Source organism: Mustela lutreola, chromosome 3 (assembly GCF_030435805.1).
Source record: "Mustela lutreola isolate mMusLut2 chromosome 3, mMusLut2.pri, whole genome shotgun sequence".
NCBI classification, from domain to species: Eukaryota; Metazoa; Chordata; class Mammalia; order Carnivora; family Mustelidae; genus Mustela; species Mustela lutreola.
In genome coordinates this window covers 202,474,130-202,497,590 of record NC_081292.1, presented here as the reverse complement: position 1 = coordinate 202,497,590, position 23,461 = coordinate 202,474,130, and the positions used below count along the sequence as shown (strand labels likewise).

The 23,461-nt window shown below is 38.6% G+C and overlaps 1 protein-coding gene across 2 annotated transcripts in view; it reads right to left on the bottom strand.

Annotated features, from left to right (window-relative positions):
* Positions 1-12,976: 12,976 nt before the first annotated feature.
* GTF3C3 (general transcription factor IIIC subunit 3) overlaps positions 12,977-23,461 on the bottom strand; it is a 38,358-nt gene continuing 27,873 nt past the window's right edge. The window contains exons 14-18 of one of the 2 annotated variants that reach the window (XM_059168524.1): positions 22,755-22,992; positions 21,980-22,170; positions 19,934-20,058; positions 16,257-16,409; positions 12,977-14,670 (exon numbers count right to left, since the gene is read on the bottom strand). In XM_059168524.1, the coding sequence (XP_059024507.1) occupies positions 14,548-14,670; positions 16,257-16,409; positions 19,934-20,058; positions 21,980-22,170; positions 22,755-22,992 (830 nt within the window). In that variant the 3' untranslated portion in view covers positions 12,977-14,547. Of the gene's footprint in view, positions 14,671-16,256; positions 16,410-19,933; positions 20,059-21,979; positions 22,171-22,754; positions 22,993-23,461 lie in introns of those variants that run through there. The other variant, XM_059168525.1, reaches the window with a different exon arrangement.

Sequence of the window (23,461 nt, the reverse complement as noted above, 5' to 3'; positions counted from 1 at the left end):
GAGACAAGGCTCTTACTTCAGTTCTTGGGTCTACCTCAGGGTACTATTTGAAAGTTGAGCAAAATGTCGGAGAAATTTGACCATTGGATGGTATTTGGTATCTCCTCAAGAGCATTTACTCTGGACTCGTGGGTCTGATCAGCCTTGTCTCATTGAGTCCGATGACTGGGTTCACACTGCTCTGCATCATCAGATGTTCTCCACCTTGGACCTCTTTGGGCAGTAGGGACCCTACGCCATTTGCTAATACAACCTGTTTTAGAAGTAGTCAGAAACAATGTACAATATAGAGAAGACTAGAACAGACTGGAACATTTCCTGCCCACCAACTGCAGCAGAGATTTCTTATAGCTCTAATAAATCCAAGACTGCATCTCATTGGATGGGCCGATGACATGCCCACACTCAATCAATCACTGTAACTTCAAAGATAGACTGGATACTAACTAGCGAGGTCTAGAGGGGAGATGTGTCCATCGGAAACTGAGAATAGTTCCCCAAAGGAAATCTCAGCTATGTTCCTAGAGGAAGGGGAACTGGAAGTAAGTCAGATCAAAACCACAGATGTCTAGCACAACAGTCAAAAGACTGTAAACTGAGAAAATACACCCACATGGTCAGTACTGAACTTCATTAATGCAGACCCGGAGCTCTGAGGAGGTGCTAGATTCCTTTCATACTGACACTCTGTTTCCTCCAAAGCATTTATAAGAGTCAGACACAGGCTGTCAAGTTCTTTCTGAGTTTTTAAAACTGATTCCTTAATAACATATAGACTTTGCAACAGCTGCTTAGCTACCTACCTCCTCCAATAAGAAACAAGAAAGAAAAAGTGAATTCTACATAAAAGCACACTTAGTATAACTTGGGACAGACAATGTCAAATCTTTAAAAATAAGTAAATTGAGAAAAATCCCCAAATCCCATTTGTGTGCTCGCTCACCGCTCACACTCCTGCCCACCTCACTACAAGGCCTGGAGCAGACAAAGGCAGATCAAGGTAGAGAAAGAAACGAGTGAAGGGGGCTGAGGTGGATTTGCCACCGCCTCCACGAGGGCTAAATGCCCCCTAAACCTGGCAGTCCTGAAAAAAGTGTCCAGGAAGATCAGAGTGTGAACTACAAGAAGGGAACTTCCAAGTACATCGGATTTAAAGGCATGATCTAAAGCGGCACTCCACGAAATGCGTGTCTGCGGAGAAGGGGGAAAAGGCAAAGAGAGAAGCCCCCACTGGAAGTAGGGCTGTGAAGGGAAATGAAGTGTTAGGGTCAGTTAAAAATGAAGAAAGAGAGAGAATCGAAGGACACTCAACCCCACAACACAAAAACCTCCCCATCAACCACAACAGCCTAAAAAGCACCTGGACTTTGCCATATGGCCACACAAGAGCTCAGTAAGTTAGAAATATTGCAGATCAACCCCATACCATACACATGAACAAGGGAGAAGTTAAGTCCTTAAGAGTCCTGCAGAAAGTCAGGAAGGAGATTTCCTCTATCTCAACAGAGGAAAATTGCCCCCAGTAAAAATCTTTATGAAGGAGAAGGAACTTTAAAGTGAACCATCCAAACAAACTTGTTTCAGATGAACTTTTCAGGAGAGGTGAACCACTGTGAAACTAGTTTTAAAAAAACTAAGGACAGAAATGGACAAAAACCAGAGAAATAAAAAGACTGCTTGGCACTTAGGACAATGGAAAAGATAAATTATCTGAGAAATGAGGAATAAGTTACAAGATGCCCAAGGGAGAATGGATTCAGATCAAAGTAAGCGTCACTGAAGAAAGGCAGGAAAACAAGGCAATGAAAATGGCATTACAAAGTAAGAAAGGTCATGGGTGCCTCACTGGCTTAACTGGTGGAGCATACAACTCTTGATCTTGCGATTGTGAGTTTGAGTCCCATGCTGGGTGTAGAGAATACTTAAAAAAAATAAAATGTTTTTTTTTTTAAGAAGTAAAGAATAGAGAAAAAGTAATGGAATGGAAGATGGGCAAAGAAGGAATAGTATTTGTGTTACTGGGGTTACTGAGGAAGAAAAAACAGTAGGTCAGAAATAATATTTAGAACTAAACCCCAGGGGCACCTTAGTGGCTCAGTCAGGTAAGTGTCCAACGCTTGATTTCAGCTCAGATCGTGACCTCAGTGTTGTGAAATCCAGCCCCACGCCAGGGTCTGTGCTGGTTGTGGAGCGTGCTTAAGATTCTCTCCCTTTCCCTTTGCCCTTCCCCCACCTCTAAAAAAAAAAAAAGTAAAAATAAAACTACAGCCCAAGAACACTTTCTAAAAATAGAAAAAGTATATCTGAATCTACATATTGAAAGAACTCATCAGGAAACTGGAAAAAAAATCAACTTCACAACATACTCTAATAAAACTATGATTTCAAAGGCAAAATACTGTCCCAAAAGATCAAACAGTTTACAAAAGCAAAAGAAACTGGCATCACATTTATAAACCAGTGCACGAAGCAAGGCAACAATGGAGCAATGTGGTCGGCAGAATTCTATGATAGGACCCAAAATGTCCCACCTTCTGGAAGACATGCCTACAGCATCTCTTAGATGGTGAAAATGATGGATTCCATGCTCATGATTAGATTACATGTCACAGTGGACTTGAAGGAGAGATTATCCCATAGATGGGCCTAATCATATAAATCCTTCAAAAGCCATCTCTCCAACTGGTGCAGAAGGGGAAGTCCAAGATGTGAAGTGCAAGGAGATTTTGTGTGCTCCTGCTGCCTTGAAAATGGAGAAGGCTGCAAAGCAAGGAATTCAGGTCCATCTAGAAGCTGAGAGCAACCCCTGGATAAAAGCCAGTGAGGAAATGGAGATCTCGATCCTACAACTGCCAGGAACTGAATTCTGCTAAGAACCAGACTACGCTTCAAAGGAGAGTTTTACCCCAGACCTTCAGAAAGGAGCACAATCCTGCCAACCCCTTGATTTCAGCCTCTGAAACCCTGAGATTTTAGCCCCACTCTGGATTCCTGACCCACAGAAACTGTGAGATAACAAGTTTATATTTTAATTTTCTAATTTTTCATTTTTTAAAGTAAGCGCGATACCCAATATGGATCTTTAACTCACAACCCCAAGATCAAGAGTGGCACGTTCCACCAACTGAGCCAGCCAGGCAGCCCAAGTTTGCATTGAAGTTTGTATTATTTTAAAGCCCAAGTGTGTGGTAGCAGCAATAAAAAGTTAATACAGAGATAAGTAACCTAACTGTTAAAGAATTCAAAGTAGTGATCATAGAGACACTCAGCAAAAGTGGAAGAATGAACAGTGAGAACTTCAAAAAAGAGGAAATATAATACCAAAGAGAAGTCACATGGCAAAAGAACACATTAACCATATTTTTAAAAAATCAGTAAAGTGTTCAACTCCAGACTATATGGGCAGACAAAAAGGATTAGAGAACTCTAAGATAGGGCAATACAACCTACCCCATCAGAGCAACAAAGAGAAAAAAAATGAAAAAAAGTAAAGATAGCTTTAAGGGACTTAGGGACAACATCAAACATACTAACACTCATATTATACATATTATACAGGTCCTAGAAGAAGAAGAGAGAGAGAGAATTGCAGGAAACTTTTTTTGAGAAATAATGGCTGAAAACTTCTTAAACTGAGCAAGAAAAGAGACATTCAGATTCAGAAGACCAGAGAGTTCCATATAAAATGAACCCAAAGACACCCACCCTGAGACACTTTACAATTAAAATGTCAAAAGTTAGAGCACCTGGGTGCTTCAGTTGGTTAAGCGTCTGCCTTTGGCTCAGGTCATGATCCCAGGGTCCTGGGATGGAGCCCTGAATCGGGCTCCCTGCTCATCAGGAAGCCTGCTTCTCCCTCTCCCACTGCTTGTGTTCCCTATCTCGCTGTGCTTCTCTCTGCCAAATAAATAAAATAAAACATCAAAAGTTAAAGGAGAGAAACTTAAAAGCAAGCAAACAAACAAACAACTGGTTATATACAAGGGAATCCCCATAAAACTATTAAATTTTTTAGAAGGGATTTTTGCAGGCCAGAAGGGAGTGCCACAATATATTCAAAACACAGAAAGAAAAAAATTTCCAACCAAGAATACTCTACCAGGCAAAGTTAATCAGAATTGAAGGAAAGATCACATTTCACAGACAAGCAAAAGCTAAAGGAGTTCACCACTAAATTAGCCTTATAAGAAATGGCAGACCACTTTAAATTGGAAAAAAAAAAAAAAAAAGGTGCTAATTAGCAACAAAAAACATGAAAGTGTAACTCACACTGGTAAAGTTAAAGGTAGGCGTGCTTGGGTGGCTCACTTAACTAAGTTCTGCTTCTTGATCTCAGCTCAGGTCTCAGGGTCATGAGTTCAATCCACACATTGGGCTCTACACGGGGCATGGAGTCTACTTTTAAAAAGTTACTATATCCACCTATATACACAACACATGCACACATAGTAAGAGTACCGGAATAATCACTTACAAAGCTAATATGAAAATTAAAAGAAAGTTGTAAAAATAACCAAACTTACAATAATTAGTTGAGAAAAACAAAGGATAAAAACATAAAATGTGATAACAAAACCATAAAATGCAGTGAGGGCATAAAAATGTAGAGATTCAGAATGTGTTCAAACTTTAGTTATCAACTTCAAATAGGCTGTCATAAGTAAATAGGTAAGCCTCATGGTAGCCACGAAACAAAAACATTAAGTAGATACACAAAAGATAATGAGAAAAAGGAATCTAAGTATACCACCAAAAAAAAGTCATCCAACCACAAAGGAAGGAAGCAAGAGAAGAAAAAAGAAGAAGAAAAAAAAAAGAACTACCAAACAACCAGAAAACAAAGATGAAAATAAGGATCTACCTATCAATAATTACATTAAACATAAATGGACTAAATTCACCAATAGAAAAAAAGAAGAGTAGCCGAATTAAAACCAAACAAAGAAACAAGACCCATCTATTTGTTCCCTACAAGATATTTCAGCTGTAAGAACATATAAAGTGAGGGGATGGAGAAAGACAGTCCATGTAACTGGAAGCCAAAAGAAATTTGGGGTAGCTATACTTGTATTGGACAAAATAGACTTTAAAACGAAGACTGTAATAATGGACAAAAGCATTACAAAATACAGGGTCATGCTCCCCCTACAAAAAAGATATAACGTGGAAATATTTATGCACCTCATCTAGGAGCACTAACAATAAATACAAAGCAAATATCAAGAGCCAGGGGCAACTGGGTGGCTCACTTGGTTAAGCATCTGCCTTCGGCTCAGGTCATGACCCCAGGGTCCTGGGATGGAGGCCCACACTGGGCCCCCTGCTCAGCAGGGAGCCTGCTTCTCCCTCTCTCTCTACTGTTCCCCATCCTTGTGCCCTCTCACTCTGTCAAGTAAATACATAAAAATCTTTAAAAAACAAAACTAGTTTTTAAAAACTGCCAAGGAGGACACCTAGGTGTCTCAGTTGGTTAAGAAGCTGCCTTCAGCTCAGGTCATGATCCCCAGGGTCCTAGGATTAAGCCCCGCATTAGACTCCCTGTTCATCAAGGAGCCTGCTTCTCCTGCTCCCTCTGCCATTCCCCCTGCTTGTGCACTCTCTCTCTCTGTGTCAAATAAATAAAATCTTTAAAAATATATTAAGAGACCAAAAGGAATTGACTACAGTAATAGTAGGGGACTTTACTATGCCACTTAAATCAACAGATATCAGAAACTATCAGGAAATCAGGAGATACTGGTCTCAAATGACATATTAAACCAAATGAACTTGATATTTATAGAACATTCCAAGTAAAAGCTACAAAATATACATTTTTCTAAAGTGCACATGGAACATTCTCCAGAATAGACCACAGAACAGGTCTTAATTTACTTAAGAGGATTGATACCATATCAAGCAGGTTTTCCACCAAACAGTATACTGGAAGTCATTACAAGAAGGAAACTGAAAAATTCACAAATACATAGAGATTAATCAACATACTATAGAACAATCAATGAGTCAACATAGAAATCAACAGAAATAAAATACCTTGAGAAAAATGAAAATAAAAATATAACACACCCGAATTTATGGGATGCAGCAAAAGCATCTAAAAGTTCTAAAAAGGAAGTTTACAACAAATGCTTACCTGATGAAACAATCTCAAAACAATATTATACTTCAAAAAGCTTTTTCTAGCTCAGTTGCATTGACATGGATGGCACTGGAGTGGATTAGGCTAACAGAAATAAGTCAAGCAGAGAAAGACAATTATCATATGGTTTCACTCATATGTGGAACATAAGGAACAGCACAGAGGACCATAGAGGAAAGGAGGGGAAACAGAGGAAGAAATCAGAGAGGGAGACAGACCATGAGAGACTCTGGACTCTGGGAAACAAAATGAGGGTTATAGAAGGGAGGCGGATTAGGGGGATAGGGTAACCAGGTGAAGGGTATTAAATGAGTTCTGGGTGTTTTACACAACTAAGGAATTGTTGAACACTACATCAAAAACTAATGATGTACTATATGTTAACTCATCGAACATAATAAAAAATATTTAAATAAATTAATTTAAAAAAAAGAATTAGTAAAAGGAGAATAAACCAAACCCAAAGTTCATAGAAGGAAGAAAATATAACAAAGATCAGAGCAAAAATAAATGAAACAGATTTTTTAAAGGACCAGTGAAAAAGATCAATGAAACTAAGAGCTGGCTCTTTGAAAAGATAGAGAAGACTTAAAAAAATAATTTCAGAAATGAAAGCAGAGCTGATACCACAAATACAAAAGATCCCAAGCAACTACTATGAATAATTAAATGCCAACAAATTAGAAAATCTAAAAGAAATGAATAAATTCCAGGAACATACAACCTACCAAACCTAAATCATAAATAAAAAAATCTGAGTAGGTCAATACTAGTAAGGAGATTGAATCCGTAATTGAGTCCCTTTCAACAAAGAGAAGTCCAGGGTCAGATGGCTTCACTGGTGAATTCTACCAAACATTCAGAACATTAATACTAATTCTTCTTAAACTCTTCCAAAAAAAAAAAAAAAAAATAGAAGAGGAAGGAACTCTCCCAAACTCGTTTTGCAGGGCCAGCATTACTCTGATACCAAACCAGACAAGGAGGCCACCAGAAAATTACAGGCCAGTATCCCCACTGAACAAAGGTACAAAAATCCTCAACAAAGTATTAGCAAACTGAATTCAACAATACATTAAAGGGATCATATGCCAGGATCAAGTGGGATCCATTCCAGGGATGCAAGGATGGTTCAATATCAGCAAATAAGTCAGCGTGATACATCACATTGAGAAATTAAGGATAAAAATCTTATGATCATCTCAAAACATGCAGAAAAAAATGGACAAAATTCAACTTTCACTTATGATTTAAAAAACTCTCAACAAGAAGGTATAGAGGGAATGCATCTCAATATAGTAAAGGCCAATTATGATAAGTCCACAACTAACATACTTAACAGCAAAAAGTTGAAAACTTTTCCTTAATTTAAGATCAGGAACAGACAAGGATACCTATTTTTGCTACTTTTGATCAACATAATATTAGAAGTCCTAGCCAGAGCAATAGGTAAGAATAAAAGGTATCCAAATTTGAAAGGAAGGGGTAAAGCTCACTATTTGGAGATGACATGCTATTATATATAGAGACCCTAAAGATTCCACTAGAAATCATTAGAACTAATAAACACATTCCGTCAAGTTGGATTAAAAAAATTAATTTATAAATATCAGGAAGAGAAATTAAGAAAATGATCTTCTTTACATGTGCATCAAAAATAATAAAATACCCAGGAATAAACTTAACCAAGGAAGTGAAAGCCCTGTATACTAAAAACCGTAAGATGCTGATGAAAGAAATTAAGAGAGCACAAACAAATGGAAAGATATTTCATGTCCACAGATTAGAAGAATTAATACTGTTAAATTGTCCCTACTACCCAAAGCAATCTACAGACCCAACGCAATCCCTCTCAAATTCCAATGGCATTCTTCACAGAAAGACATATAATACCAAAATTTGCATGGAACCACAAAAGACCTCTAATAGCCAAAGCAATCTTGAGAAAGAAAAGCAAAGCTGGGGCATCATGGTCCCTGATTTCAAACTAGATTACAAAGCTATACTAATTAAACAGTATGGTGTTGCCATAAAACCAGACCTAGAGATCAATGGAACGGAATGCAGAGTCCAGAAATAAACCCAGGAATATATGGTTATTTTACATTGACAAGAGTGTACAATGTAGAAAACACAGTCTCTTCAATAATTAGTGCTGGGAAAATTAAACAGCCACATGCAAAAGAATGAAACTGGACTTTACACCATACACAAAAATTAACACTTGCATGTAAGACCTGAAACCATAAAATTTCTGGAAGAAAACACAGGGGGAGGGAGCCTGGGTGGCTCAGTGGGTTAGGCCGTTGCCTTCGGCTCAGGTCATGATCTCAGGGTCCTGGGATTGAGGCCCACATCGGGCTCTCTGCTCAGCAGGAAGCCTGCTTCCCTCTCTCTCTCTGCCTGCCTCTCTATTTACTTGTAATCTCTGTCTGTCAAATAAACAAATAAAATCTTAAAAAAAAAGAAAACACAGGGAGTAAGCTCCTTGATATCAGTCTCTTGGTGATGATTTTTTTCAATCTGACACCAGAAGCAAAGGCAACAAAAGCAAAAATAAAACAAGTGGGATTATGTCAAACTAAAGAGCCTGGGTGACTCAGTTGGTTAAACATCAGACTCTTGATGTTCCATGCTCCAGTCATGATCTCAGGGTTCTGGAATTGAGCCCTGCATCAGGTTCCACCCTCAGCATGAATCTGCTTAAGATTCTCTCTCTCCCTCTTCCCCGCCACCGCTTACTCACTCTCTCAAAAAGAAAAAAAGTTTCTGTACAGCCAAGGAAACCATCAACAAAATGAAAAGGTGACCTACAGAATGTTTGCAAATCAGAAAGGATTAATATGCAAAATATAAAAAGAACTGAGAACTCAACAGTAAAAAACAAAACAAAACAAAACAAACCTCATTAAAAAATGGGCAGAAGCTCTGAATAGACATTTTTCCAAAGAAGACAGATAGATGGCGAATAGGTAAATAAAGAAATGCTTAACAATCCACTAAGTGTCAGGAAAATGCAAATCCAAACCACCATGAGCTATCACACCTGCCAGATGACTAGGATAAAAAATAAATAACAAATGTTGGTGAGGATGTGGGGAAAGGGGAACCCTTGTGCACTGTTGGTGGGAATGCAAAGTGGTGCAGCCACTATGGAAAATAGTATGGAGGTTCTTCAAAAAATTAAAAATAGAAATACCATATGATCCAGGAATTCCACTTCTGCATATTTACCTAAAGAAAACAAGAGCACATATTTGAAAACATATACACCCCTATATTTATTGAAGCATTATTTACAATAGCCAAGATATGGAAACAACCTCAGTGTCCATCAATACGTGTTTATTCAAAATATTCAAAAATATTCAGCCATCAAAAAGATTAAGAGCTTGCCTTTGGTGATGACAGACTTCGAAGGCATCATGCTAAGTGAAGTAAGACAGACAAAAAAAAGATAAACACTATATGATTTCTCCCACCTATGGAATCTAAAAAACAAAACAAAAAAAGAATAGATTTTTGGTTTCCAGAGGGTGGGCAAAATTAGTTAACCGTTTTGGGGTTTTTTTTGTTGTTGTTCTAATTAACTGAATAAAAAACCAAAACACAGGAGAACACCAGCATGATCTGGAGGTAAGCAAAGATTACAGAAACAGGCCACAAGAACCACTAACAATCAAAGTTCGGTATTTGAAATAATAGGTGTAATATTTAAAGATTTTATTTTTAAGTAATCGCCACACGGGGGGCTCGAACTCACAATGCCAAGATGGGGCTGCATGCTCTACCATTTGAGCCAGCCAGGGGCCCCTGAAATAATAACAATAATATGATTATTATTATTTTAATGAAAAATAGGAGTTTCTTGGGCCTCTTGAGAGACCGGAAGCTGGCCCACAGCTGCCAGTCCTTACTCACCGCCCCCGCCCCGCCCCGCCCCCGCCCCGCCTTCCTCAACACGGAGCTTCCCGATTGGCCCACCCGGCGGCTTCCGGCCTCGCGGGGAAACTAGGGTCACGTGTGCCGCACGGCCAAGCCGGAAGTCCGCGGGAAGCCGTCAGGGAGTGGAGCGCACGGACCAGTTCCCTCTCTGTCCCCGCACCTGGTCTCAAAGGCGAGCCGTGTAAATCCGGCAGCTTCCACCCGTGCTTCGGGGTGTCCGAGGGCTCCACCACACCTTCCCGGCCGCTGCTGCGCTCCCAGAACTCGGGAGCGTCCCCCCCACGACCGGACACGTCCTACTGTTCCCGACTCTGGCAGTCCAGACGGAGATGGGGCCAGTCGGCCTTCCCCTGTGATCGTCCTAAGAACCACCGGGTTTTCCAGAACTTTCTCACTTTCCTAAATACTTTGTTCTGAAGTTTCACATCAGCCAAGAAAGAAAACCGAGTTTTACAAAGAGACACCATAAAAACGGTGAAAACACAAGTGACCAAGACGTACTTCCAGATCAGGTGAGGGGTGCCTACACCTCAGTGAGAAAAACAGGGCCCAGTGTTTTTAATACGGGAAACAAAAGCGATTGGAAGGGAAAGCTCGGCAAGGTCTGTGAGCACGTGCGGAGGCAGGTTGCAACCTCCCAGGTCTGCAAATGCAGCAACCGCTTCCACCTCGCCGCTGGGGACGGCACAGGGCCACGGTGTCCCCGCGCAGCCGGTGAAGCACGGGCGAGAGCACCGCGGCGACTCACGGCCGTGCTGGCCCCAACGGCGCCCCGACTCCAGGCCGACAGGCGCGCGCAGAGCTCGATTTCCCCGCGGGGGTGACAGCAGACCCTACACGTCCGTCGCCTCCGGGCAAACCTACGTCCTGCCCCGCGAATCACCCACAAGACGCACAGACTAGTTGTCAATAGTGACGGGCCCGGCGGGACATCAACACGGCCCAGCCGAGCGGGTCTCCTCGGGTCGGAGGCTCGCCAGAAGCCCCCTCGGAAACGGGGCCAGCGCCTGCTCGAGGAGGCGGGTGTGGCCTCCTGGAACCCGCGGCATCGGAACTGCCTCCCCGGCCCCTTGCACGCAGCTGCGGTCGCCGAGCCGAGGAATCCGCGTCTCGGCGGCCTCTCCTGTGCACGTGTTTGAACTCCTTCTGCGGAGCGCGACACCGGACTCTCCTGAAGTGGCAGGCGGTGCGGCTAGTCCCCGTCCTCAGCCTCTTGCCGTGAGCCTGCAAGCAGGGTACCCGTCGGGCACGGCCTTCCGGTGGCGTTGGAGACTCTGCGCGTGACGGCGTTACCCCGACCTCTGCCGGACGTGTTTCGGCTCGAGGCGAGACCATGCGCGGTGACCCGCAGACGCTGGGGCTCCACTGTCCTCCCGTGTGACCGAGGGCAGGCAGAGGGGCAGAGTTTGGGGAGTGACTGCCAAAACTTAGAGATGGACTTTCTCCCCAAGTAAAAGATACTTGGAATGACAGTGTATCAGGAGTACTTCTGGTGCAAATAACAGAAAAACTCCAGCTAGTATGAATTTTAAAGTGGAATTATAGAAGAGGGCATATCTTACACAAAGAATACAAAGGTAAGAACACAGCTGCAGAAAGGATGGGAGTGGAAACTGGAAAAATCTCTAGAACCATGGAGTCTCCTCTCCATCTCAGTCCTGCGTAATGCATCGGTTCTATTTTTCTTGCTCAACAGGGGTTAACTGCTAGTTGGCCCACAGGGAAAGCAGTAATTTTCCTTGTTCCAAACCTACAGAAGAACTCCATCTCAATCTAAAATTCCCAGGGAAGGTCCGAGGAAACTCTTGATTGGTCCAGCTTGGTTTAGGAGACACTCCGCTGAATCAACAGAAACCAGTAGAAAAAGATCTTACTGTATAAAGTGGCTGTCAGGATCCCGTGGCTGGAGTGAGGATGCCTGCTAATGAGTATCAGCTTTTTCTTTGACCAAGAGCGATCACAAGTAGGCAGAGTGGCAGGCAGAGAGAGAGGAGGAAGCAGGCTCCCTGCTGAGCAGAGAGCCTGATGTAGGGCTCAATCCCAGGACCCTGGGATCACGACCTGAGCTGAAGGCAGAGGCTTTAACCCACTGAGCCACCCAGGCATCCCCAGAATCAGCTTTTTAAAAGACACCTCCAAAGATGTTTACTACAGGGGCTTTTTAAACAGGCTGATGGCCTAGCAAACAGAAAAAATACTGCCATTCTCCTTTTTCTTTCTAAAATAAACTTAAGCTCAACTTCTATGTTGTTACTCTGAATTGGAGTAAGTATGTTCCTGTGAACGAACTTGCCAGTGATCTTGAAAATGACATTTCTCATACATAAGAGGGAGAAGATCAGCAATAACCTGTACCTTGCAGGTGATTCTCTAAGAGGAGCAGAAATACCGTATCTGGAGTATCCAGCACTATACTTAGCATACAGTAACATAGTAAACACACAGCAAGTGGTAGCTTTGATTTTATTTTATTTATTTATTTTTTGGGTGGCTTTGATTTTAAATGCTAAACAAATTCATGCAACATCAACATTTTTTCTTAAAAGACTGCTAGAGAGGGATGCCTGGGTGGCTCAGTCAGTTGGGCACCTGCCTTCGGCTCAGGTCAGGATCCCAGGGTCCTGGATTCAAGTCCTGCATTGGGCTCCTTGCTCAGTGGGGAAGCCTACTTCTCTTGCCCCTCCACCTGCTTGGAGTGTCTCACAAATCATTCAATAAAGTCTTTAAAAAAAAATGAAAGATCAAGTTTCAATCAACATTTATTTTAAAAAAAATACTGCTAGGGAGATTTATTGTTTCCTACAAGGCTGTTAAGCACTTCAACTGGAGTCATAGCCCAGTGAGGTTTTTTTTTTTTTTTAATTTTTTGAAGGTTTTATTTATTTGAGAGAGAGAGCCAAGACAGAGGGAGAGCACAAACAGGAGGGAGAGGGAGAAATAGGCTCCCTCCTGAACAGGGGCTTGATCCCAGGACCTTGGGATCATGACCTGAGCTGAAGGCACACATCCAATCGACTGAGCCACCCAGGCGCCCCAAGAGCCCACTAAGTTTAATTCAAAAGAAAAACTCAGAACACAGAATATCCAATTCCATAGGATTCAAAGATATAACTCTAACTTACAAACTATCAGCTTTATTATTACCTGCAAATGGCAGGAAATAAAATATGTAAGCATGTGAAAGAATTAATTTTTAATTATAAAAATAGAATTTATTTAAAGTATATATACATTTAAATACACACATGCAGAGTGCATGATACATTTACTTAATATATACAAATTTTGCTTTTCAACTACAAAGTTGTATACAAAGGATAAAGAGCAGTTAAGAATTCCTAAAAAGCCCTCACTGTATGTCTTTGATCCTAAGTCTCTTGTTTCCCTCCCACAGTTAGACTAGGTCTCATAATCCATATGTACATTTATTACAACATTTTTCCCCTAAAAAGAAAGGAGCTGTTAGTAAACCTGTAGTGTATCTTAAAAGTATTGTTATCTTAGATTCAAAAACATACCATATTTAATAAAAAAAAATAATCTAGTTCTTGTAGTTTATCACAGCAATACTTTATTCCATACATACAATTCCCTAGTCTTCCTACATTCCTAGTAATCTTGAAATGCAAACTAAGTCACATTATTGAACACTGTCCTCTTTTTCCTATTTTTTGGTCTGAAAACCACCAACACTGGTAATGCATGTTTTTAATCTGCCTTGGAACAGGATGTTTTGAATTATGCCAGTCTCCCAGGTCTCGATCTATACAATTAAGATACATGCAGGTGGTAAGTAAAAGATTAACTCAATTATGTGTCTTCCTACTACATAACCATTTCAAATCATTTTCATAGGAGCCAAGTGAATCACACAATTGTGTTGATATGAAAAAGAGCCCCAACTGGTCTTTCCTTCAATAAGCAACACCCTTTTCTATTGTTATCTGAGAAACTGCCCGTGCAACAGCCGCAGAGCAAAAATAAGAGGACGACTCAACAATGAGAATGTCGGCGGAAAACGCAGCAAACATCTCTTTCAAATGAACGTATACTCAAGTTCTGTAGTTAAAGAACCGTACTGAGAGGTCACGTCTGCCCTACTACTGTATTCCAAGGACCCATCACAGGGCCTGGTACACAGGTGTTTAATATATAGTACTGAACGCACAGATGAATAAACGGTATGAATGAAAAATCAGCACAGTCAACCCAAGCTGGCTTAAAGGCTAACATTCTCCATTTCACTTTTGGGGACAATTTTACTAAAAAGAAAATGACAGAAGAATGTACAAATTCTTAAAGGAACGATAATTTTGCATACCGAAAGATCATTATCACATATTAAAAGTTAAATACACGGATAATTCTGAAATTGTCATTTCCAGTTGGGGGTTAATCCTAAGCCCTTGGAGAACACTGGTCCACACACAGAGCACGGATGATTCTCTCTCAGTTGAGGTACTTTATACACAGCAATAGGTATACAAAAGCTTTTGAGCCATTCCAATATTCCCGCTGCTCTGATAAATGAGAGACAAATTGTAGGCAATATCTCTTCGTAAGTCTAACTGGTCAACTTCTATACCCTAGGAGGAAAAATATGTATTCATATAAATGAGTTATATTTCAAACTGACAACCAGGACAATTTCATGAGAATACTAAATAAATAATAAATAATAAAATTCATGATACTATAAAAACCATATAAAACTAGGCATATACCTTGGATCTAAATTTTTATTAGGTAATGCTGATTCAGTTAATCGCTGTAATAATTATATTATTAAATAATTAAAAATGTCTAACCAGTAAGTTAAAAAAAAAAGTTTCACCCCAAAATAATAGCAGAATAAACTCCAGACGAATTAAGAATCTAAGATTAAGAAAACGAAACCATAAAAGAAAAAAATTATGGCTAAATAATATAATAATATAATCTTGGGTAGGAAAGGCACTTCTAAGTATAATAGCAAAAGTAGAAACTATAAAGGAAAAGCTTAATAGATATGAATTCATTAAAAACATAAAACTTACTCATTTAAAAAAGAAAATATTATAACACAAATGACTAGATGGGGAAAAAATACCTGTACTATATAACAGAAAGGCATTTAAAGGATAGGTATAAGAAGACATATACCAATTTAAAAAATAATAATTACCCTAGGGGTGTTATTACCTTTTTTTCTACTTAAATAGCAAAGCAATGAACTCAATGGAGTAAGTTAGATCTATGTTCTAAATCTTCCCCAATACAAAATTTTGGGGTCAACTGTAAAAATACCTACAACAAGGAAAAATGACCTATAAAGCTTAAGGAGCAATACCTAAAGGTATTTATGAAATAAAGAACACAAAAGTGTATGTATCTCATCAGCATAACTATAAAAGTATGTATTCATTTGCTTAATGACTAACATTGAACAAGGGGAATACAAAACAGTTGGGAGGGCATGTGAGGATGAAAACAGTATTTTTCTTAGGAAATTTAAATAGGAATGAGACTTTAAACACAGATTATCGTAGTACTAGCAACACTTTACCCTGTATTACCTTATCTTAAACAAAACTATATTTATACTGGTCTTCCATCTTTATAAAGAAATACTTCAGTTATATTTGAACTTGAAAATGAACAATGGCTACATTACTCAATACTCGGGCTTTGTGTCTACCAGCTCATACCTATACCACAGGGGCTACCTTAAGGGAACTGAGATGGTCATAACCACAAGCTGTGTATACCCACATGGTTGCTGATCAGGTCACAAGGCCAGAATGATGAAAAGCTACTTGTTGCTGAACACAATTACATAAATACATTCAATAAAGAAAAAAATGCATTCTAATACATAATTTATTTCACTGTCTGGACTATGACATGGGCTAACTGTACTTATTGATAGATGAAATGAAGTGACTCATCAGTTTTTAAAATTAATCATACAGAGGCCCCTGGGTGGCTCAACTGGTTAAGCACCAACTCTTGACTTTGGCTCAGGTCATGATCTCAGGGTCATGAGACCAGGCCCCACGTCAGACTCTGTGCTTAGCAAGAAGTCTGCTTGAGATTCTCTCCCTTCTTTTCCCTCACTCCCCCTGCTTGTGAGCTCTCTCTAATAAATGAATAAAATCTTTAAAAAAAAAAGCAGAAGTAAATCATAAAATACCTCTACCACAAGTGGAGGGAGTTCCAGGGCCTTCTGATAATAGTGGATCGCAAGATGAATCAGCCCCAGTTGGTGAAGACCACGGCCCAAATTGTAGAATGATTCCTGGCAAGGTCCACGTATACTGAGGTATCGATTAAGAAAAGAAAAGCCCTACCAAAAAGATAAACAATTCAGTATTGTAATCACTGGACAAATACGTATTTGAACCAATATAAGTGCCAGGTATACTCTGCACAAAATACAATAAAAAAAAGAGTCCCATCCTCAAAGAACATAGGTCTGTAGTGTAGTTCCATATCACAGTATAGTCAAGGTATAAAAGATTTTTTTTTAAGCTAAGGATAAAATATTCACAGAAAACAAAGTCAAATGTCACAATTGTCAAAGATCCATAATCTCTAATAAGACAGGATTTTTTTTTCTTGAAGATTCCAAGTTGGCTTTTGTGACGTTAGAGGCCAATAAACTTTTTGATTCAAGATGTCTAAAACCTTAAGCAAAATATAAAATCTGAGCCCTTAAAATAATTTTAGAAAGGTTTCTTCTCAGGGAGAAGCAGCTTTCTGGGTAAATAGTACCTTTTTGTAAGTTACCTCTCTTATTAACTTCTTAACCAAAAAAAAAAAAGTCATTTTTCCCCCTGAATGCTTCTGACTCAGACTTTACAGAAAAACTGGTTATTTCAGAGTGCAGCTATAATAATGCAGACTCCATGTGTATTACAGTGTCCAAAAGCAACTTGCTTCTTCATCTCCCTGTATTAATTTCCACCTTTCATGTAGCTTCCAATTACCAGCCACAGAAAGTTACAAACTGCAAAAGTACAAGCGTCCTATGTTAAGTAATTAAACAAATATATTATCTGTGAATACGGAATATAAAATGCAACTATTCCCTGGGTGATCTGCTTTCAAATATATAGTTACAAATTTTTCTTCATAAACAAATAATAAAAATTAATTAATCTTTAGAATTAAAGCATTTTAGGGATAAAATAATTATGCTCACTAAAAAAAAATCACTTGCTGAATAACAAAAGAACCTACTTCTATATATAAATATGACCTCTATGATACTGAAAATTATGGTTCTTAGTTAAGTAAAACAGACAAACTATTAGTCTCAAATATCAAATCTTATTTTAAAGTAATAAATTGCAAAAATCAGAGGAAGAATAGTAAATAATCCCAAAAGAACTGCTGCAACGTAAATAAACTTGCAAGGCTTTTGATACAATAATAGGATTTGAGCTACCTGCTACATCTTAAGAAATTTTTAACAAATTTAGGAGACCCCTGAAACACTCAGTAAGTAATTAGTGATTTAAAAACTAGGTAATGGGGTCGCCTGGGTGGCTCAGTGGGTTAAAGCCTCTGCCTTCAGCTCAGGTCATGATCCCAGGGTCCTGGGATCGAGCCCTGCATCCGGCTCTCTGCTCAGGAGCCTGCTTCCCCATCTCTCTGTCTCTGCCTTCCTCTCTGCCCACTTGTGATCTGTCTGTCAAATAAATACATTAAAAAATAAAAAAATAAAAACTAGGTAATGGGGATAGACACTTATCTCTTAGGTACTATGAATGATCAAATACAAAAACTACAAAAATATGACAAAAAATTTTAATGACATAGAAACAAAAGAGTTTTAACATTAAGAATGTTACATTTCAAACATTTTTATCACATTTTTCACTAAAGGGCCCAAGTATACACTGCTTATAAAATATTAAATACAGAGAGAAGAAATCATAAAAGATTTTAGTAAAACATATGAGATTTTTTTTTTTAAGTACTCTAAAGGGAAACAAACTGGTCACATAGCATGAAGAAATAGATTTCACGAGAAATTAAAACAATTTAAGAATCATGGTATTTACGATAAAATTTGTTTTTGGAAACTTTTTTAATGGAAATGTTTAAAATACACAAAAGTACAAAGATTAGGACAAAAAACACCTATATACCCATCTCTTATTGCTTGATCTCTATCCCCAACAAATTAAAAACTGCTGTTTAATGCTAAGTGCTTTGAAATTTCGCTTCTAAATTACTTTGAAGTATATAAAATTTTTTCCTTACCAGGTCAAAAAACTACGTATTTTAACTATTTAATATAAGTCAATCCATAAAAATTTCGTATCAGGATTTACCAGAACATAAGCTTAGTGAGGGCAAGGAATTTCGGCCTGTACACTCACTGCTACCTGCCCATCTCCAGCACAGCGCACCTTCATTACATATTTAATTTATACGCAATCCTACATACTTCATACAGCAAAAGTATCCGTTAAGAGAGAAAAAAAGCATAGAGCAAGAAGTGGACAAGTATCACAAATAAATACCCAAGAAAAGGAAAATTTCTGGGCTTTCATTTTTACTTTTTATTATGAAAATTTTCGAATATACAAAAGTAAAGAGAACATTATAACAGACCCCAATACCCAGCTTCAACAGTTATCATCTTTTGAATTTAGGCTTTCTATTAACCATTTTACTTTTGAAAAACAAAACAAAAAATCCTTACTCAATTCTGCTACTCCATTCAAACCAACATATTCTTTCCTTCCACACTACTTGAAAAAAAGTCTTTAAAATGCATCAAACATATAACCCTCTCTGCAAATAAATACATCCAGTGGTGAAAAGAAAATAAGTAATCAAATAAAATGCATCAAACATACAAACATAAAAACAACACAAAAGTTTTAAAAACAGAACTTTTAAAAAGTTTTGTTCACAGTGGTGAACAAAACAGATGACTCCCTCATCTTTTGAAATATATATATATATATATATATTTTTTTTTTTTTTTTTGCGAAAGAACATGCACCTTGTGAAGAGGGCAGAGGAAGAGAGAGAATCTTAAGCAGGCTCCACTCCACTTCTCCAAGATCATGACCTGAGCTGAAATCAAGAGTCGGATGCTTAACCAACTGAGCCACACAGGCATCCCTGGAATTTATATTCTTATTAGAGAACACGAGCTACATAAAAAAGTAAACAAGAATATGAAAAGACTAATTTCAAATTTCTGTTAAGAACCAGAAAGCTTTGGGCGCCTGGGTGGTTCAGTGGGTTAAAGCCTCTGCCTTCGGCTCAGGTCATGATCCCAGGGTCCTGGGATGGAGCCCCACATCGGGCTCTCTGCTCCACAGGGAGCCTGCTTCCTCTCTCTCTGCCTGCCTCTCTGCCTACTTGTCATCTCTGTCTGTCAGATAAATAAATAAAAATAAAATCTTAAAAAAAAAAAAAAAGAACCAGAAAGCTTTAAAAGCAATCTGTTGGTGATGATGTAAGGAAATAGTCACACAGCCACATACACTCACATTATTGTATATATTTTCATACATGTATTTTAAATGGATTTACAATAAATCAGTCTTCAGGACCTAGAAGGCTGGAGGCCTCAGGGGCTCTAGAATTTACGGAAGCCTCCAGATTCTGCTATCTTCTTTCTGTATGATCTGGCTGTAAACCCATTCTACATGGCTACTTAAGTCTTAGCCAGGAGCACCACCACATGTTAAGTCCGTGAGTGCTGAACACAGGGACAGGTGTTGGGAACTCTCATCATGTACACTAAGCAGGTATTACTTTTGAAGCAAGACAACAGAAGCATTAAGTATATTCATTTTTAAAGAATGTAAAACCAAGAAATGAGAAAGCCAAATGAATTACCTGCACAGTGAGAGCATGTCTCCTTAAGACATACTTCTGAGACGCCATGTGAATAAATGTCAGGCCTATACAGAGGCTGTAGAGAGGTTCATGGGGATGGGTGCGAAAGGCTTGCACATATTGTCCTGAAAAAAGAACAGTGATGTCAAACGGTGTGACATGAGCATGGCTCCTTGTTTCTTCACTTATTCAAATGTATTTTATGGCTAAACAGAACTGATTTTTAACATATGCAAGGTATGTTTTCTAAAATATCAATCAGATGCACATTAGTTTGGATTTTAAAACAATGCATAAAATATAATAAAATTTGGAGGTTTTACATCTATAAATGTATCCTGACTACAAAGATGAAATGTGAGCAACTGAAAGTAACTTTCTTCTAGGCACAGCTAGACACTTCCATGTAGAATAGTATTTATTAATTTATTAATTGTGATAATTTATTAATTATGATCATAAAAAATTTATTAATTATGCTACTTTATGATCTTAAATCTATTTTAAAAGAAACAAGAGAAGGTGTCTTTTGGCAAATTCGTCTGTAAAATTAAATGACCTGTTTTTTATGAATTCAAATATGATGGATCATGGAGGCGAGAAAAAGAAAAATAGTTCTGTTCTGTTTTTTAGATTATGGTGTTGTTTCCTGAGAAAAAGATGTTTTCCGTGTTTCCATGTATTCTATATATGCAATTATTTCATGTCAAAAACTTAACCATATGAGACAGGGGAACTGAAGAAAATTTTTAAGCAGATTTTTCTTCTAAAGGGATGATCTAGAATTTGTCATACATAAATAAGAACCTCCATTCTCTCCAGCTTCTTCTATGCCAGAAGGTTCTGCACCCCAGAACCTCTTTAGCAGCACAGACGGTAGACTGCCTTTTGCACTTCCTATTTTTACCCTTGTAAAAGGTCCTAAATATAAGACAACAACATAAATCTCTCCTTTATATTTCTTAACATTAAACAATTCCCCACACAACAGACGAGTTTCAACGTCTGATGTGCAAGGTTACTGGCTGAACGATTATAAAAATTCCGGCTATACGTGAAGAAACACTGAAAGTATTAAACAGTCAACATCCCAGTTTATCCAGAAGTAAACCTGGCATCATTAGCTTTTAGCCAGCAAGAGACACATGCCTCAATTTAAGTTTAAACATTTGGCCAAATATTTTTCTACTTACTTGCTTCTGACTCATTATTACAGAAGATTTCAAGTGATTAATTTTCCCTGAGTTTAATTATAATTAGCAGGCACCATGTAAATAAATCTTGACATAAAGACTTGTCTCCTCAAGGAACTATCAGCAAATCTTAAATCCTTTTTTGTACTACAGCAAATTGAAATCAGGTGGCAATGCATCCATAATTAATGAAAATTATTTTAAAAACAACCCGGGGCACCTGGGCAGCTCGGTTGGTTAAGCTTCTGTTTCTTGATTTTGGCTCAGGTCATGAGATAGAGCCCTGTGTTGGGCTCCATGCTGGGTGTGGAGCCTGCGTAGGATTCTCCTGCCTTCTCCTCCCCTCTCTCACTTGTACATGCTCCCTCTCTTAAAAAGGGGGGCACCTAGGGTCCCGGGACTGACCCCCACATTGGGTTATCTGCTCTGCAGGGAGCCTGACTCTCCCTCTCCCTGCCGCTCCCCCTGCTTGTGTGTACTCTCTCTCTCTAATAAATTTTTTTAAAAATCTTCAAAATTAAAAAAAAAAAAAAATCAAGCCTCAGCAGGGGAACTGTTAACCTTTAAAATGAATTATGACTTACTTCAGCCTTTTGAAACCAAAGCTTCATAAGGAAAATAAGTATTAATATTATCATTGTTGCTAAGAGCTCCTTAAGTATATGGGCCAGGCATTAAAAAAATACTTTATATTACACATTTAATTTTCACAATAATTTATAAGGTAGGTCCAAATATTACCTTCATTTCAGAGATAAAGAAACTGAGTGCGATTTAAACACAGGCAGTTCCACTCCAGAGGCCGACCTGTTAACCACCACTTCATCCACAAAGTCATGTCGAAGACACTTACCAAGCGCATGCTTAAAACTACCAGATACAAATGCATTGTGTCCATTTAAGACACACAGGGCATGATTATCTGGGTTTTTCAGCATTAGACGAAGACAGAAGCGATGATGTCGTACTTCTTGGGAGTGCATGGTAACCTGATTGAAAATGTTCCAGAGCTGAGGTTTATTGACATTTTCCATTACCATTACCCTAAAATTGCAGAAAGACGGTGAGGATAAAAAACTGTGTAAAAGAAAAACTTCTATTTCTAAGAATGAAATCCTTCAGTGCAGCAACATCTTCCAAGAAAAAGCACATTGTCTCAATGTATTTAAACAGAAACATTTACACAAAGATTTTTCCCAGAAAACGCTGCTTAAGTTAGTATTTCTACATCTTGTTTGTTCTTTTCAACACAATAACAAAAAAATCAAGTAGTTTAAGTTTCACTGTTTCTCCCCCTGACCCTAGAGCTGCAGTACAATGAACAGGGAATAATAGTTAATAATAATGTGTGCCAGACATTGTTAAAAGGCCTTATATATAATAAACCACTTAGCCCTCACAATAATCCTACCAGGTGGTAATATTATGATATCATTTTATAAATGGGGAGATTAAGGCACAAGAGGCTATATGAAAGGAGATGCCCCTGAGAATCACCAATGACCTGAATTAACCAGTGAGCATCAAGAGAGTTAAAACAACTTATTAATTCTTGAGCATAAGAGACTAAGCCAAAGTGAATACACATACTCTTTCAACAACTCTAAAATAAACTATTAGAAAATTACCTGATATAGTTGTATGCCTTTCTGAAATTTTTGTCCAGTATTGCAGCAGAAAGACCAAAGTATTCTAGTTCTTTGCGTTTCTGCTTGTCATCATAAAATGAGTAATATTCCAATGAAGAATCCACAAGTAGCTCAGCCTCCTGAAATCGGGATAGGTCACACAAGCAATATATGGCCTTCAATAGAAGGTTCCACCAGTCATCTTTTGTCAAGACACTCGTGAGTACAGCAAATATTGCTAAAATGATACCAGTGAAAATCAGTTAGGACACTGTACTTTAGGAAATAGCAGTATTAGAAAATTTCATATGATCAGTTTTACAGTTAAATTTAATAACCACAATCTATGGGCCTGGATTCTTGCCAACACTCTTCTGATAATATGAGAAGGGGATGGTTGCTCGTTTACACTACTTCAACACCACCCTTTCTGCTCTGCTTAACAATCGGCAACCCGAGATCACTCTTACTTAGGAGTTGTCCTCTACCAAGTCCAGCTACGGCATTTATACCTCGGGGCAAGCGAGGACACATGGTCCTCCACGGCAGTGCGAGCCTGTACTCCGTGACTTGAGGTCAGATACAGGATTCGACACATACAAAGCATTCAAATGTGTGTTTAACAAAGCACTCCAAATTTGTAATTTGAGATTCATATTGTTCTTGATCTTGTTATAATCTTAATTTTTTCTCTGCCTCAAAATTTC